At 37.4% G+C, this 19,144-nt stretch overlaps 1 protein-coding gene and 1 long non-coding RNA gene across 2 annotated transcripts; both read left to right on the forward strand.

Moving 5' to 3' along the window:
* Positions 1-3,824: 3,824 nt before the first annotated feature.
* LOC117277955 (uncharacterized) lies at positions 3,825-10,996 on the forward strand. The gene is made up of 2 exons (XR_004508273.2): positions 3,825-4,118; positions 10,337-10,996. It is a non-coding gene; the product is annotated as an uncharacterized lncRNA (long non-coding RNA).
* Positions 10,997-11,218: 222 nt separating this feature from the next.
* Positions 11,219-12,850, forward strand: LOC138907076 (uncharacterized). The gene has a single exon (XM_070197169.1). The coding sequence runs from the start codon at positions 11,219-11,221 to the stop codon at positions 12,848-12,850; it is 1,632 nt and encodes a 543-aa protein (XP_070053270.1).
* Positions 12,851-19,144: the final 6,294 nt, after the last annotated feature.

The following is a 19,144-nucleotide window of genomic DNA, read 5'->3' on the forward strand; positions in this document are numbered from 1 at the left end:
TTGATAATTCATATGTGTTGTGGGTAATTGTTGGTCCCAATTGATGTGTGATTGATTCACCTTAAGCCAGCTGAAATATCTCTTTTTTAGTGGAGGTGGGAATTGCCTTATTTGCTTGAGGACAAGCAAAAACTTAAGTTTGGGGGAGTTGATAAGTAGGGATTTTGACCGATTATCTGATCTCTTTTACTTGCGATTTAGCTCAAAAATACTTAAAGGTATTCTCGGAAACTAACAAAATGTGCTTACTTGCAGAAATATTAGAATATGAGCCAAAGAAGTCAAAATTAACTCATAAAGGAGTCAAAAGTGAACAAGAACCAAAATAGGAAAAAAAAGGCTAGCAGTGCGGCCGCAAAGAGGAGATTCAGAGAATGGTATTTGGGCAAGCTGAAGGAGTGCAGACCGCACCAAAATTGTGCAGTCGCAGAATATCAAGTGCGGCAGCACTCACTATTATGCAGTCCGCAAGAGTGAAGAATCATAGAGTTGGATTCAAGTTCAAAATCAAGGGAGTGCGGAACGTATCATTTTTATGCGGTCGCATAATCAGAAGCACGACTGCACTTGTTTTTATGCGGACCGCAGAAGCCCCGAAGTCCCAAGCCCAAAATTCCAAGAATGCAGACCGCACAATAATTGTGCGGCCGCAGAATCTCAATGTGCGGACCTCACCAGAATTATGCGGCCGCACAACCTCCGCAGGGGCAATTTTATCATATATTTTCAGCTAAGTATAAATAGAACTTTTTATCATTTTTAGGTTAAGTGACGTTGGAGAAGAGCACCTGAGCCGTTTTCTTTGCTATTTTGAGGACTTTTGTACTAGATTAACATCTATACATTAGATTTTCTTTCCCTAATCAATTAATATGCATTCTATCTTAATTCCTTCTTTGATTTCTGTACTTTTTATGAGTAGCTAAATCTTTAGCTAGGGTTGTGACCCAACCCTAGTATGTGTATTTGATGGGTGTTTAATTTAGGGCTTATTTTTGATTGGGTTAGTGATATTTAGCCTTGTTCATGATTGAACCCTAGAATCAATGGTTGCAAATATTGATTCATGCCTATTTGACTTAGCCTCTACTTGAGAAAGAGAGACTAAGTCTAGGAAAACTTGGCTAACAAGAAATTGATAGCCCCAATTAAAGGGTTAAACCTAGAGATAGTAATACCCGACTTGAGCTAATATCACTTGTATTGTGCAAATACCCAATTGGACTTGAGAAAGCCAAATTGGGCAAAATCACTCAAACTACCGAGAGGTATAGAGTGAGTACCCGGATGTGATTGCTACATCACGACCCCAACTAATCAAATTTGTCCTGGAGTTTACAACCCATTAGATAACCACCTAGGTAGAAGTCACGACCCTAGTCCCTTTTAATCATTTAAAAAACTCAAAACCAAAAATATTGTCCTTAGTTTTATACTTGCAAACAATAGAGGAAAGTAGAAGTAGAACACCAATCAAATTTGTAGAAGTGTAATTTGAGCCAAAACTTGTACTTAACTTAGATATACACCTAATCCCATATTCTAACTCCCTGTGGATTCGATCCCGACCTTCGTTGGGTTTATTATTGCATCGACCGCCTCACTTATTAATTGTGGTGTGGGTTTGGCCGAGATCAACATGCTCGTTGGGGTCGGTTGTTCCATTATACTTAGGAATCTCGGGCATGCAGAACTTCTTGGGGATCGGTTTGGGAGCTGCACTCGGGGGGAAAGGCTTTTGTACGAACTTTTGGAATCTAAACCCTTCAATATTGGTTGTGCCCCGGGATCTGATCAACCATGGAGTTATAAGTTTCCACTTTCTTGTCTTTTGCCTCGATCCTCTTTACCCCTGATTCTATCCGTTTTGTCAGTTCCTCGAGCATCTTTATAATTTCGGGGTTAGTCCCCGATTCTTGTTCATTTGACCTTATCACAACTGGCCTCGTTCTGTGGGTGACTTCTTGGGGTTGACCGGGCTCAGCCCTGCTCGGTGCCAGGGTTTGGTTCTGCAACTGAGCTATCGCCACCTGTTGAGCTTGCAGCATTTTGAATATCATACGCAGGTTGATCCCGTCTTCTCTAATATTTTAGGTATTTCGAACTGCAGATCGGGTTCTACCATGGATGCTGTTTTCGGGATCGGAATGTTGGTTCGCTTCGATGGCCATATGAGAATTAACATCAATCGGATCCACGGCCCGAGTTTCAATGGGGTCAGCGGGGGGCCTTTCATCCATGGGCGTTCCGTTGTTATTTTTCCCTTGATGGCCAGATTCGTTGTCGATATGTAGGGGTATTAATTGAGAATTCTTCATTTTTAGCCTGAAATCAAAGATACTTCCAAGAACAAACATAAAATAGTGTGTTTTATAGAGATTTGTATCAAATAACCACTATTATCCTATGCTCCACGGTGGGAGCCAAACTGTTTACCCGAAAAATGGATAACAATTGAATTTGTACGCGGTTCTAATGATACGTAGTATAACTTGGTACAAATTGAGAAAATATATAAATGAATATCAAAATTAACTGTAAAAGAAATAAATGCAAACTAAACGGATCAATTAGCTCTAGCTTTAGCTTTCGAGTTAGATTACTCTCCAACCAAGTGAAAATTCTGCTAATGTATGAATAGAGTAACAAGGTATTGAGAGCTAAAATAAGGCAGTGTATTGCTTTTTCTTGTATGAATGAATCCCCCTTACAAATGATTAGACAACCCTTTATATAGTAGGGAAGTCCTATTTGAATATAATTAAAATACAGAAGGAATCCCATGATAGATTAATTAATTGGCCTTTCCTTGATATGCGCCGGGATTTCCGGCGAGATTCTCGCCCAATTGCGGATATTTCGGTTTTCTGCTTTTTTTGCTCGATAAGCTCTCCTTAATTGAGTCCGGTCTCGATCTTGATCGGTCCCTAACTTGTTCGATCTCGATCTTGGCCGATCTCGATCGTGACCGGTCTCGATCTTGCTCGATCTCGATCTTGGCCGATCTCGATTTTGATCGGTTTCTGGATCACGAGTACGGCGACCCAACTCCGCATTATGGCTCGATTCTACACGAGGCCGAAACTTGGTCTATCATTTTCCAATCTCGATTAGTCATACGAAGGGCAAACTCGATTTTGAACGTATACGGAACCTATCATCAAGAACCTCAATAGTTGCCTTATATGTCAGAGCTGATTCTGCAATTCTTCGTATTGGCTAGTCTTATTTTGACTAAGAAGTAAGCACAAAGCAGCATCAACATTGTCAAATTCATCGACTTCCTATCTTTTGAGGGCTTAATCTTGGACAACAATGACCAACTGCTTGATTGAGATCCGGTTCCATTGATATAGGACAACAAGGCCTTAAATAATCCTAGAGTGACTGACTGGACAACCTGCAATTCTCCAACAACAGCCAATGGTTCAGGCTTTTTTAATGCGCAGGTATTTTCCTATATTATACTCTTCAAACTTTTAAGTATCTTTTGAATCGTCTTTTTGGACTTCCTACTAGAGGTTAGATAGCCAGAAATTTCATCCATATTACCAAGAGCTGAAAGAGTGTCTTGTTTATTTTGCTTTTCATTCGATAAGAGATCTTTAATGGTGGCACAAACGTCTAATCAAAATTAAGAGCAAATGTTTTCCAATATGTTAGTCTTTTATAAAAGGCAGAACAGGTCAAATTGGTTCTTAAACTATGTAAAATGACCCCAATTTGCCTTTGAATATTACGAAATAGTCCAAATTTCTTTTTTCTGCCGTCATCCCCATCCCGCTAAATTGATCATTACTATTATAATAATTGATTCTCTCTCCCTCTCTCCCTCTCAAAAGCACCATATAGATTGACCACTATTACTCCATCACCACTTCACCCCGACCTATGACACTCACGGAAAGAACACATCAAAAATTCACACAATAACTACCAATTCAGACGATCTCTCTCATACCTTCTTCTTTACCACTTTCCCCAAATCATTATATAATTTACATCAGCCAATGGGTCGTAGCGCATCATGCCTTTGTTGCTGAAGCTGTTCCGGCTAGACTGGCGTTGCAGATTGTTGTTCATAAATATGTCAGGTTGGAGATTGTTGCATTAATTTGGTATGGTTTCGTCTAAATAAAAAAAATTTCCATACTGATACTATTTGTGAACTTCTCTTCTCGTTGTGGACAAAAAGAATCTTGACAACTATAAATGACACTCGTGCTCGCCATTTTAATTTCAACGCTTATCTAGGCGATGTTTGTGGTATGCCTCCATGACACCATCACATACACTAGCCAACAAATTGATTGCATACACAAATACAATTTTCTTAAAGGGAATTATTGAAAGTGTTAGAATTTTGACAAGATTAATGTGAACTAGTGTGAACATTTGAAGCCTCCTTATAGGAAAAAATTGGTAGATGCATTTTTCATGTATTTACATTGCATGTTCACACTTAATATGATATCATGCATGACATTATTAAGGTCATTTCTCTTCTATAAATAGCAAGGATTTTGTTCATTTGAAATCATCTCTAACTTGCTTTCTTATCTCCTAAGGCATTTGAATCTTCTTTCTCTCTTGTAGTATTTCACTTGTATTTTTGGAGTAAAATAAAGTTTGAGTTGATTGTGTCCGAGGACTAGGCAAAAATTAAATTTTGCCGAACCTCGTTAATTTTTGGTATTTTTTATTATTATCTCATTTACTATTTATTAGCTACCTTTAAATATAATAGTTGTGATTTAATCACTCTCTATATATTCGGCTTATGCAATAATTAGTATCAGAGCCAAGGTTATATCTTAATATGCTCTGTGATTGCAGCATAGTCTGAACTTCCACATCAAAAAAGAATTACTTTGGTGTTTTGTACTGTCAGCAAATAAATAGTATCTGTAGCAAAATGAGAGATAATAAAAATGAAGAGTCCACATTGGGTGTCAGTAATACGTCGTTGGCATCTTCGCTTATGACAAGAATTATGTCAAATGCAAAATTTGCAGTTAAAATTTTTGACGGGTCAGGACATTTCGGGATGTGGCAAGCTGAGGTTCTTGATTTCCTTTTTCAACAATGGCTAGATATTGTCATAGAAGAAAAGAAACCAGACAATATCGGAGAAGGAGATTGGAAGATTATCAACCGCGTTGCTTGTGGTACCATTCGATCTTACCTCGCAAGAGAACAGAAGTATCCATACACAAAAGAAACTTCTGCAAGTAAATTATGGAATGCGTTGGAGGATAAATTCTTGAAGAAAAATAGTCAAAATAAACTTTACATAAAAAAAGACTGTTACACTTCACATATTTTCCTGGTACTACAATGAATGATCATATCACCAGCTTTAATAAGTTGGCGACAGATTTGCAGAATATGGACGTGACTTTTAGTGATGGATATATGGCCTTAATGTTATTAAGTTCACTTCCCGATGAGTACGAGCACCTCGAAACTTCTCTACTTCATAGGAATGATGAAGTGTCTCTCAAGGAAGTTTGTTCTGCCTTATACAACTATGAACAAAGAAAGAGAGAAAAACAAAAGAGTGGAGAAGGAGAAGCACTGGTCGTGAGAGTTCGTTCTCAAAATCATATGAGAACGAAGAAAGGAAGATCCAAGTCAAGATCCAGACCCAGCAAAGATGAATGCGTTTTTTGCCGAAAAAAGGGGCACTGAAGAAAGATTGTCCAAAGTTGAAAAACAAGGCCAAACCTAACAATGGGAAGGTTGTCATGGATTCAAATGTAGCTGATTGTGACGACTCTGATTTCTCACTAATTGCAACTGAGCCATTCAAACCATCTGACATATGGCTGATGGATTCAGCTTGTAGCTATCATATGTGTCCTAACAAGGACTAGTTCGTTGATTTTCAAGAAGGAGAATGTGGAGTTATTCACACCGCAAATAATAATCCTCTTATCGCATATGGTATTGGTTCAATCCAATTAAGGAACCATGATGGATTGATCAGAATATTAACAGATGTTTGATACGTACCGAAATTGAAGAAAAATCTCATTTCTGTAGGAGCCCTAGAGTCAAAGGGGCTCAAAGTCGTTGCAGAAAATGGGGTAATGAGAATATACTCTAGTGCACTAGTGGTAATGAAGGGAATTCGGCGAAATAATAACATGTACCACTATCACGATAGTACAGTTATTGGGACAGCAACAGTGACATCCAGTGATGACAATGAGGCAAAAACAACCAAGCTATGGCACATGCGCTTGGGACATGCTGGAAGAAAATCCTTGAAAAATTTATCAGATCAAGGATTGTTAAAAAAAGTAAAGACTTGCAATTTGGAGTTTTGTGAGCATTGTGTCAAGGGGAAACAGACAAGGGTTAAATTTGGAACAACTATCCATAATACTAAAGGTATTTTGGATTATATTCACTCTGATGTTTGGGGTGCTTCCAAAACACCTTCATTATGTGGGAAACACTATTTTGTAACCTTTATTAATGACTTTTCTCGAAGAGTGTGGGTGTATACTATGAAAACCAAAGATGAGGTACTAGGAATTCTTCTAAAATGGAAGGCGATGATAGAGATTCAAACAGGCAGAAAGATAAAGTATCTCCGCACAGATAACGGTGGAGAATACAAAAAGGATCTTTACAATAAGATTTGTGAAGATGATGGAATTTTGAGACATTTCACTGTCAGAAATACACCACAACAGAATGGAGTGGCAGAACGCATGAACCGGACTTTGCTGGAGAAGGTTCGGTGTATGTTGTTCAATGCTGGCTTGGGCAAAGAATTTTGGGCTGAGGCAATAGCATATGCATGCCACCTCATTAATCGTCTACCATCTGCCGCTATTGGTGGCAAGACACCATTTGAAAAATGGTATGGAAAACCTGCTGAAGATTATAATTTTTTACATGTGTTTGGCTCAATTGCATACTATCATGTGAAAGAGTCAAAATTGGATCCGAGAGCAAAGAAAGCTATATTTATGGGGATTACTTCTGGAGTCAAAGGATACCAATTATGGTGTCCAGATACAAGAAAAATTATATTCAGCAGAGATGTTACCTTTGATGAATCTGCCATAACAGATAAGGTGACAGTTGAAGATGTCAAATAAACTGATGGTGCTTCAAAGCAGGTGGAGTTTGAGGGAAAATTAATTTTCCCAACACAGGGAGAAAATGAGGAAACGATAGAAGATTTTTCCCTGGAAGAAGAGTCAGTGGAATGGGAGGTTCCAACTCAGGAACCCCAACAACAACTTGAATCAATAGCAACCAGCAAGCCAAAAAAGAACAATAAAGAAACATGTTCGTCTCATAGAGACGGTGGCTTGTGCAACCTCAATTGTAGCTGATGGTGTTCCTACCACTTATAAAGACATAGTCCAAAGTTCTGAAGAAGATAAGTGGAGGATTGCCATGAATGAAGAAATGCAGTCCCTTCATCAGAATTGCACATGAAAATTAGCCAATCTCCCGAAGGGCAAGAAAGCAATTGGGTGTAAATAGGTATTTGCAAAGAAATAAGGATTTCCTAACCAAGAAGATATTCGCTACAAAGCAAGATTGGTGGCCAAAGGGTACGCTCAAAAGGAGGGAATTGATTACAATGAGGTATTTTCTCCAGTCGTGAAACACTCCTCCATTAGAGTTTTGTTGGCTTTGGTAGCACAGTTGAATTTGGAACTAGTTCAGTTAGATGTAAAAACTGCATTTTTACATGGAGATTTGGAAGAGAAAATCTATATGACTCAGCCAGAATGATTCAAAGTTGCTGAAAAGGAAAATATGGTGTGCAAACTTGAAAAATCATTGTACGGATTGAAACAATCTTCTAGACAATGGTACAAACGATTTGACAAGTTTATGTTGCGGCAAAAGTACAGAAGAAGCAAATATGATCATTGTGTGTATTTGCGCAGGTTTAAAGATGGATCCTTCATATATCTTCTCCTATACGTTGATGATATGTTGATAGCTTCCAAAAGTTAAGAGGAAATTGAGAAGTTGAAGATTCAACTAAGAAAGGAGTTTGAGATGAAGGATTTAGGTGAGGCAAAGAAAATTCTTGGCGTGGAGATAAAAAGAGATAGACATTCAAAGAAACTCTATCTATCGCAAAAAGAATACTTGAATAAAGTAATAGATCGATTTGGCATGAATGAGAATACGAAGTTGGTTAGCACTCCTCTTGCTCCTCACTTTAAGCTTAGTGTTATTATGTCGCCAATGAATGTAGCTGAACGAGAGTATATGTCAAGAGTGCCATATGCGAATGCCGTTGGTAGCTTGATGTATGAAATGGTTTGCACTAGAACTGATATTTCACATGCTATCGGAGTTGTAAGCAGGTATATGCATGATCCAGGAAAGGAGCATTGACAAGCTGTGAAATGGATTCTACGGTATATTTGTAATATTGTAGATGTTTGATTGATTTTTGAGCAAGAAGATAGTCAGTATCTAGTTGGATATTATGACTCCGATTATGCGGGTGATTTGGACAAGCGTAGATCAACTACTGTTCACTTTTGTAAATGCACCAGTTAGTTGGAAGTCTACTTTGCAGTCAACGGTTGCTTTGTCTACTACTGAAGTAGAGTACATGGAAATTACAGAGGCTGTAAAGGAGACAATTTGGCTTCAAGGGTTGCTTAGAGATCTTGGTATTGGTCAAGAAAGCATCACACTATTTTGTGATAGTCAGAGTGCTATCCAATTAGCAAAGAACCAAGTTTATCATGCAAGGACGAAGCACATTGATGTTCGATATCGCTTTGTACGAGATATTATAGAAGAAGGTGGAGACATGGTGTAGAAAATTCGGACTACAGACAACCCTGCCGATATGCTAACAAAAGTAGTGACTGCGATCAAGTTTCAACATTGTTTGAACTTGATCAACATTGTTGAACTTTGAAGATTGAAGTTGAAGACACAATCAAAATTTATCAGTAAAAAAAAATTGTAAAAGTGGAATCTTGCCAAGGTGGAGATTTGTTGAATTTTGACAAGATTAATGTGAACTAGTGTGAACATTTGAAGCCTCCTTTTAGGAAGAAATTGGTAGATACATTTTTTATGCATTTACATTGCATGTTCACACTTAATATGATGTCATGCATGATATTATTAAGATAATTTCTCTTCTATAAATAGCAAGGGTTTTGTTCATTTGAAATCATCTCTAACTTGCCTTCTTATCTCCTAAGGCATTTGAATCTTCTTTCTCTCTTGTAGTATTTCACTTGTATTTTTGGAGTGAAATAAAGTTTGAGTTGATTGTGTCCGAGGAATGCGCAAAAATCAAATTTTGCCGAACCTCATTAATTTCTGGTGTTCTTTTTATTATTGTCTCATTTACTATTTATTAGCTACCTTTAGATATAGTAGTTGTGATTTAATCACTCTCTATATATTCGGTTTCCGCAACAGAAAAAAGATCTCTAGTAGTTCACTAAAAGATATGCTGATAGGTTCCTTTTCCCTTTCTATATCCGTAGAAAAATAAATTGCAGAAATTGGGATCTATATAGGGGGAGGGGGAGGGGGAGGGGGAGGGGGAATGGTAGCAAAATGGTAAAACATGACTACGGAAGAACTTCTACTACAAACGTTATAACCTTTGGAATGTTTCAAGAGCTTAGGGGGAAGTATCAAATAAGAATTTTATGTGTATTTTGGGATTATCTGCTCAAATCAAACAACAGAAAGTTGAGCCCTTAAATATACGTATAACTTTTCATTTTGCTTCCATAAGATAATATCCTGAAAAAATAAAAGATAGTACTCTGTCAAATTGCAAGTACCATTTTATTAGTACTCTGTATTAATAAAGGGTAACCACCATTTTGGGAGACAACCATCATTATGATTATTACCAAGAGTTGGCAAGATCCGCGTACCTTGCCACGTCTTTGAATAAATAAACACGAAGGATTCATAGTTTTATATTGTTAATGCAAAAGTTTGGGACAGAAAGAATCTTGACAACTCAGCCAAATCAAATGATAGCTTTTTGTAAATTTTCAATTTACAATCTAACGTTCGGATATAAATTTGGTTGAAATATGAAAAAGAATTTTTGAAGTTGTGTCGAAAAATAATTTTTGAAGGTTGAAATTGTGTTTGGACATGCATTTTATTTGAAAAAAATTGAAGTTTTGTGATCATACCCTAAATCAGTTTTTGGGAACTTGAAAAAAATTGAAACAAACAATGTTTTCAAAAAAATTAGAAAAAAAGAAGCCAAAATCTATGGCCAAACAAGGAGCAATTTGATAGGTTTAAGTTTAAGTTTCAATGATGACAATATTATCTTATGTTATATTTGCAGGACTAACAAAAAGGAAAGAATAGAGATGCTCAGCAAGATGTGATTGCTACAGGATTCGAAATAGCAAATAATAATCAATCAGGATTCGAATGAAGATGTTGTTACTACATCAATGGCCAATCAAGAGAAGCAAATTTATTCGTCCTCAATCAAAGGAACTCAGATTGCCAATCATGGATAGTCAAATCAAGAAGCTCGCCAGCAATTATTCTGTGTCCAGAATTAAGCTCACTCTAGGCGTAAATGGCTCCTTAATTCAAGCTGTGACAAGGAAAGTTACAATCGAATCTGGACTCTTCAAAGAGCAGGATTCGAAGAGGCACCCCTTGGGTCAAAACCCTTTTCAAAGATCTCGTGCCTCTGATTTCGTTGAAGACTCAACGGCTCTTTTCTCTCATATAGGAAGGTTGATACTTTCAAGAAGAAGACTTGCGCAACTACATACATTGTATTCTAAGTCCGTCTACTTCTTAGTTCAAACACTGTAATCTTTAGTTATTAGTGTCTCAAAAGATAGAAAGATCTAGAACACAAAAGAGAGTTGTGCCAATTACTCAGAACTCAAGGTGTGATACTGTTCGTTGGTGGTGAACACGTTAAAACTATCTGTGTTGTAATATTTTCAAAGATCTTAAGGGAACCCTTGTGACCCAAGGAAAACTGGATGTAAGTACCACAACGGTACCGAACCAGTATAAATCGCTGCGTGTTATTTACTCTTATTTACTGCTTACTTTCATTCTGCATTGTGATCAGTTAACTAATACTTGTGTTAGTCGACTAATTTTTAAATAGTCAACAATTCACCCCTCCCCCTTGTACGTTCAATTGGTATCAGAGCAAGGCTCACAATCTTGCCTAATCGCTAGTGAGGAAAAGATCATGGGATCCAATACTATTGTTGGTGCTCTCTTTCAAGAAGGAACCTCTCAGGTTCGACCTCCTTACTTCAACGGTCAGCATTTCTCTCACTGGAAAGTTCGCATGGAAACGTATACTATATCATATAAAATCAAAGTATGGCGTGTGATCAAAAAGGGAAATCTTTCAATTCCTCCCAAGAAGGATGCAAACGGTCAAGTCATCGTATCTACTGATCCTCTTGACTTGGGTGATTACACTGATGAACAAGCTATTGTCATCATTGTTAATGCAAAAGCAAAAAATCTATTGTACAATGCTATCAGTGGAGAAGAATATGAAAAGATATCAAGATGCGAAACTGCAAAAGAAATATGGGACAAACTGGAAGTCACTTACGAAGGAACCAACAAAGTGAAAGAGACTAGGATAAACCTCTTGGTTCGGGTCTATGAGTTATTTCAAATGAAGGATGGTGAATCTGTAGAAGAAATATTTTCCAGGTTCAGCAAAATACTTGGAGACCTCAAATCATTTGGAAGACCTATTAAAAGTGGCGAACAGGTTAGAAAGATCCTCAGAATCTTACCTACAATTTGGCGGCCAAAGGTCATTGCGTTGGAATGTCAAGATCTGGACAAAATTTCCTATGATGAGCTCAGAGGTGATCTAATTGCTTTTGAGAAAACTCATCTTGATAGACAAATTCAAGAGAAGAAGAAAATTGCTGCTTTCAAGGCAACTGTGACTGAACCAGAAGAAGAAGAAGAAGAAGAAGAAGAAGAAGAAGAAGAAGAAGAAGAAGAAGAAGAAGAAGAAGAAGAAGAAGAAGAAAAAGCAGATAAAAATGATGGAATGTGTTACGAATGTGGAAAGTTTTATCATATTCAAGCTGACTGTTCGGAACTAAAGAAGAAGCTTAGCAGAAACATGCAAAAGAAGGAAGCTTTCGGAGCATGGAGTGATGAGGAAGAATCTGATCACGAGGAAATTGCTAACATATGTTTCATGGCTCTAAGTGACAATGAAGATTCAGGAGAACTTGGACTAATGGCAGACAACAATGATGAGAAAGACGACTCAAGAGAACCTCGTTCAATGTCAGATGAAGGAACTAGTGAGGTACATACTCCTTTATGCCCTAATTGTTATGAAATTCAAGAATTTGTTAATATTGTTCTTGCAGACATAGAAAGAGTAGTAAATGAGCTCAGAAGAACCAAGAGAGAAAAAGAGAGAGAGGAGAAAGACTGGGCCTTGAAACTAGAAGTGTGCGAAATTGAGCGTGATATGCTTCAAGATGAAGTAAATGAACTCAAGCTTCGATTGAATGGCTTGCAAAAGACCACGAGTCTCAGTCCAGTCAAGTCAAATCAGACTGCTCATCACAAGAAGAAAATTGCTTGTTCTTTTTGTGGTAAAAATGGCCATAGTACTAATAATTGCAGGAACAGAATTAGAGCTGAAAGTAGTACTGGTAACTCTAACAGCTCATCCTGCTCCTATTGTGGTAAAAGAGGTTACACCGCAAATCATTGCAGGTTCAAAAACAACAGGAGATGGGTCTGGAGACCAAAATCTTCAAATCAAACTAACACTCAGATATCTAACCATTCAGGACCCAAGCAGGCTTGGGTACCTAAAAATGAGTAATCTTGTTTTGCAGGAACACTGCAAGAAGAATCGAAAAGGAAAATGGTATATCGACAGCGCATGTTCAAGAACATATGACGGGTGACAAACATCTATTCAAATCAGTCACCAAGCTAGATGGAGGAACAGTTATTTTTGGTGACAAATCCAAAGGAAATGTTATTGGTGTTGGAAAAGTTCCTTTAAGCTCGACATGTGATATAGATGAAGCCTACCTAGTTGATGAACTTAGCTATAATATTCTCAGCATCAGTCAACTATGTAACAACGATTATGAGGTTTGTTTTAAGAAACATGGCTGGTTTATCGAAGACGAATCAGGTAATATCATTCTCTCAGATAGAGACAGAAATGTCTACACTATCAAGAACTTAGAAAACTTTGGGGATCAAATATGTCTTACATCTATGATTGAATATCCCTGGGTTTGGCATAGAAAACTTGGCCATGCAAGCATGCATACTATTCGTAAACTGTCTAAACATGATCTTGTTATTGGACTCCCAAAACTAGATTTTTCGAAAGATCATATATGTGATGCATGTCAACTAGGAAAACAAACTCGCTCATCTTTCAAAGTCAAAAACATTGTTTCTACCTCTAAACCCCATCAATTGCTGCATATGGATTTATTTGATCCTACTAGAACTGCTAGTATAGGAGGTAAGAAATATGCTTTTGTTATTGTAGATGATTTCTCTAGATTTACCTGAGTTATGTTTCTTAGTCATAAAGATGATGCTCTAAAGAATTTTGAAGTTTTCTGTAAGAAGGTTCAACGAGAAAAGGGATACTACATCTCTACTATCAGAAGTGATCATGGAGGAGAGTTTGAAAGAAGAGCTTTTGAAAATTTCTGCAACGATCAAGGAATCTCTCACAACTTCTCTTCACCAAGATCACCACAGCAAAATAGAGTAGTAGAGCGTAAAAATAGAACATTGCAGGATATGGCAAGAACCATGATTGTAGAAAACTCTCTACCTCATCATTTTTGGGCAGAGGCTGTGAGTACAGCATGTCACATCATCAACAGATGTCTGATTCGACCAATTCTCAAAAAGACTCCTTATGAACTATGGAATGGTAAGAAACCAAATATCAACTATTTCCACCCCTTTAGATGCAAATGCTTCATCCATAACAATGGGAAGGATAATATTGGTAAGTTTGATCTAAAGAGTGATGAAGGTATATTTCTTGGTTACTCTCCTTCAAGTAGAGCTTACAGAGTTTATAATAAGAGAACCTTATGTATTGAAAAATCTATTCATGTTATTTTTGTTGATACTAACCCTCGCCCAAGGAATGAACATATTCCTGAAGATGAGGAAATTTCCTGTGCTCCTAAGTCAGTTATTGTAGGTAAGGATCATCAAAATGAGTCAGCTAATCAACAGACTCAATAAGCTAAAGTACCACCAAAAGATCTTGACCTACCCCAGCCAGATCAGTTGACTGCCGAAGAAAGGGTGACTCCAGTAAATACTCCAAATGAATGGAAGAGTGAACCGGGATATCCTCACAAATTCATTATAGGAGATCCACATGAGGGAATAACTACAAGGAAATCTTAAAAGAACAAATCTCATGTAGCTCTCATTTCTCAAATTGAGCCCAAGAAAGTGGATGAAGCTCTAAAGGATTCTCATTGGATTAGTGCTATGAAAGAAGAATTAGATCAGTTTGAAAGAAATAAAGTATGGGAATTAGTTCCAAAGCCTCAAAACTCTTCTGTTGTTGGATTTAAGTGGGTCTTCAGAAACAAATTGAATGAATCAAGTCAAGTTGTTCGAAATAAAGCAAGACTAGTGGCTCAAGGTTATTCTCAATAGGAAGGAATCGACTATGATGAAACCTTTGCGCCTGTGGCAAGACTTGAATCCATTCGAATACTACTCGCCTTTGCTGCTCATAAAGGATTCAAATTATTTCAAATGGATGTTAAAAGTGCGTTCCTAAATAGTTATATCTCTGAAGAAGTATATGTGAAGCAACCACCTGGCTTTGCAAATGCCACCTTTCCAAATTGTGTATACAGGCTGACTAAAGCCTTGTACAGTCTCAAACAAGCTCCTCGAGCATGGTATGAAAGGTTAAGTTCTTTCCTTCTAAATTAAGGTTTCAAACGAGGTAATATCGATACAACCCTTTTCATTAAGCAATCCAGTTCAGGTAATCTTATTACTCAAATTTATGTAGATGATATTATTTTTGGTAGCCCTAACTTTGTTCTCTATGAAGAATTTGCTCTTTACATGAAAGGAGAATTTGAAATGAGCATGATAGGAGAACTGACCTTCTTCCTTGGGCTTCAAATCAAGCAGTCCCCTAAAGGGATTTTCATCTGCCAAACCAAGTATACCGAGGAGCTTATCAAAAAGTGTGGGATGGAAGATGCTAAGGCTATTGGTACTCCAATGAGTCCAACTAGCATGCTATATGAAGATAACAATAGAAAACTGGTTGATGAAACCATGTATAGAAGGATGATTGGATCTCTACTATATTTAATTGCCAGTCAACCAGATATCATATTCAGTGTATGCAAATGTGCTAGATTTCAGCCGTTTCCTAAAGAATCCCATCTCTCTATTGTTAAACGAATTATTAGATATTTAATTGGTACATCTGAACTAGGATTATGGTATGATCACTCTAACAATTTCTCTCTAAGAGGCTTTTCAGATGCTGATTTTGCAGGAGACAAGACTGATAGGAAGAGTTTCAGTGGGATATGTCAATTGTTAGGAAATGCATTAGTATATAAGCACAACAAGAAACAAAATTGTGTTGCACTATCAACGACTGAGGCAGAATACCTAGCTGTTGGAAGCTGTTGTACACAAGTTCTATGGATTATGCACCAACTTCTTGATTTTAATTTATCTCTTACATCCACTCCTATCTTTTGTGATAATACTAGTGATATCTGTTTATCAAAGAATTCTATGCATCATTCTAGAGCAAAGCATATAGAAATTAAACATCATTTTATTCGTGATCATGCAGCAAAAGGTGACATTATTTTAGAGTTTATTAGTACTGATTCTCAACTTGCTGATATTTTTACAAAACCTCTTTTGGAAGAAAGATTCTGCCTTCTCCGAAAAAAGATTGGCATTGTGCCAAATTTGTAAATCAAATATTTCCTTGAGTATTTAAAATATTTTACCCTCTACTAGAATATTTTATTTTCTTACTTATATATGATCTAATTACTTTTTTGTGTAAGCGTAATTATTGCAAATACCGTCGATCAGTCACTTCTGAACCATCTCTTCTGTCTGAACTTGGCCTTTCCATTAACCAAGGGGTCTCTTCGCTCTTCTCAAAATCTTCAATAAAAACACTCCGTCTCAATACTCCTCTCATTCTCTACCAAACAACCCTTCACACCATGGCCAAAAGAAATCCCTCCTCTGCAACCAAACGCAGTCGAAGGTTCCAAAAACTTCTTAACACTAAAGAGCCTGTGGATGTGGAGTCGTCCATTGACTCAGATTTTCTCAGAACAGACAATGAAAGCAGCAAATCATCTGAAAATCCACCCATTAGCCAAAAAAAGGCCGGCAAGAGACCCATGGAGCAAACCCCCAAAAAGGATGCATGCAAGAAGGGTAAAGTGGAACGCTTGAAATTTGGTCCTGAGAACAAGCTAATCTTCTACGGCCCCAATGAAAAGGCAAGGTTTGAGTCCTACAAGTCAAAATCCATGGCTTATGGATGCTCTGTAAGTCTCTCTCTTATGAAAAGTCTTCATTGTGATGTGACTGCAATTATTGATTTTCAGCACCTTTTCCCTCTCTTTGACACTATTGGAAACTCTGTGTATGAAGAACCTGTTAGAATATTTTATGAAAATCTTTTCGTGAATGATAAAGGTGATTTGGAATCTATGGTTTTCGGGAATAGAATTGTTTTGGACTCGTACCAATTTGAAAAGATCTTTTCCGCCAAGTTTAGTGGGTATGATGTGTTTGTCCAAAATTCTTGGCCCAAAAACTTTGAAGTGTCTTTTGATGAAGCAAAAACTTTTTAGTCTGATAACCCCCCTGACATTGGCCCCAAAAATCTTAAGTTTGAACATCGCGTCTTGGCCCACATGATTGCCACTACTCTCCTTTCCAAATCTGGGTCCCTTAGCTCTTTGTCTACTAGAGATGTCTTTGTCTGGTTAATAATAAACATCTTGATTGATTTGTGTGGATTCGTCATTATATGCTTGAGAGTATCAGGGATATATCCTCCTCTGTTGCATGTCTGCCCTATGGTCTTCTAATCTCTCATATTCTAGAAGTCATGAAAGTAGACTTGGCACCCTTTACACCCAAGAACATCACCAGTACTTATGATAAGACAGTTTTTTCAATGATGTGGTATACTCTGGTTGATGATGGATGGGTTAGGCGAGCCAAGGTTGAAAGTGCTCCAGTGCCAGTTGAAGTCCAAAATGATCAACCAGCTTCTCACTCAATTGCCTCTTAGAATCTTCAACAAATTCAACATTACCTTGATGGAGTCAAGCTGCTTCTTGTTGAGATGAAAGAACAGGTAGATAAAATCAAGGATGTCACTAAGGAGATAGATACAGATGTGGCCAAGCTCAGGATGGACATAGGAGCCACACGGAGACAAGGAACCGGGGCTTTCAATTCTATGAGTGAAAAGATGGATAAACTCGTCAAGGACGTTGAAAACTATTATGACTCCTTCTGCACCAAAGTGATCAACACTCTCAAATACTTCATGGGAAGAAGTTAATGCATTTTATCATGATGTTATGACAACCAATTTTTTTTGCTTATGCTTATTTTTGTTGGTGGTTTCTCTTAGACAATTTTTTGGGTCTGTACTAACTAAACCTCTACTGAAGGCACTACTTCTGCTGCTCTAACCACCTTATTAGTATGTACATTTTGTCCTATATTATTCTGTGTACTTTTCTTTCCTTTTTGATTGATGTAAAAGGGGGAGAAAAAATGCGAGTAAACACCAGCAGGAGGACCTGCAATTACAGTTATTCAGGAGGAAATGAAAACAGCATAATCTCAGGGGGAGCAACACAACTCAGGGGGAGCAACATCTTCAAAGGGAAGTATCTTAAATTACTGTTTACTCCGTCTTGATTGTCATCATTAAAAAGGGGGAGATTGATAGGTTTAAGTTTAAGTTTCAATGATGACAATATTATCTTATGTTATATTTGCAAGACTAACAAAAAGGAAAGAATGGAGATGCTCAGCAAGATGCGATTGCTACAGGATTCGAAATAGCAAATAATGATCAATCAGGATTCGAATGAAGATGTTGTTGCTACATCAATGGTCAATCAAGAGAAGCAAATTTATTCGTCCTCAGTCAAAGGAACTCAAATTGCCAATCATGGATACTCAAATCAAGAAGCTCGCCAGCAATTATTCTGTGTCCAGAATTAAGCTCACTTTAGGCGTAAATGGCTCCTTAATTCAAGATGTGACAAGGAAAGTCACAATCGAATCTGGACTCTTCAAAGAGCAGGATTCGAAGAGGCATCCCTTGGGTCAAAACCCTTTTGCAAAGATCACGTGCCCCTGATTTCATTGAAGACTCAACAGCTCTTTTCACTCCTATAAGAAGGCTGATACTTTCAAGAAGAAGACTTGCACAACTACATACATTGTATTCTAAGTCCGTCTACTACTTAGTTCAAACACTGTAATCTTTAGTTATCAGTGTCTCAAAAGATAGAAAGATCTAGAACACAAAAGAGAGTTGTGTCAATTACTCAGAACTCAAGGTGTGATACTGTTCGTTGGTGGTGAACGCGTTAAAGCCATCTGTGTTATAACATTTTCAAAGATCTTAAGGGAACCCTTGTGACCCAAGGGAAACTGGATGTAAATACCATAACGGTACCGAACCAGTATAAATCGCTGCGTGTTATTTACTCTTCTTTACTGCTTACTTTCATTCTGTATTGTGATCAGTCAACTAATACTTGTGTTAGTCGACTAATTTTTAAATAGTCAACAATTCAACCCCTCTTGTACGTTCACAGTTATCTTGGAAGACCTGTGGAAAGACGCATTCATTTTACTTTTTACCTTGAAAGAGTTATTATAGAGCTTTACCAACTTAACATTTTAACAATTTGACCAAGATTAGTTCAAGCTAAGGAAGGATCTCTGTAGTAGGCAAAAACTGAACTTGAGCTTGTTTTCAGTACATAAATTTAAAAAGTGAAGATCATTGTAGTGGCAAAGCTGAAGTATGTGACATAATATAAAGTGAGATATTTGTAGCAGCAAAAAG

Source organism: Nicotiana tomentosiformis, chromosome 1 (assembly GCF_000390325.3).
Source record: "Nicotiana tomentosiformis chromosome 1, ASM39032v3, whole genome shotgun sequence".
In the NCBI taxonomy this organism is placed as follows: Eukaryota; Viridiplantae; Streptophyta; class Magnoliopsida; order Solanales; family Solanaceae; genus Nicotiana; species Nicotiana tomentosiformis.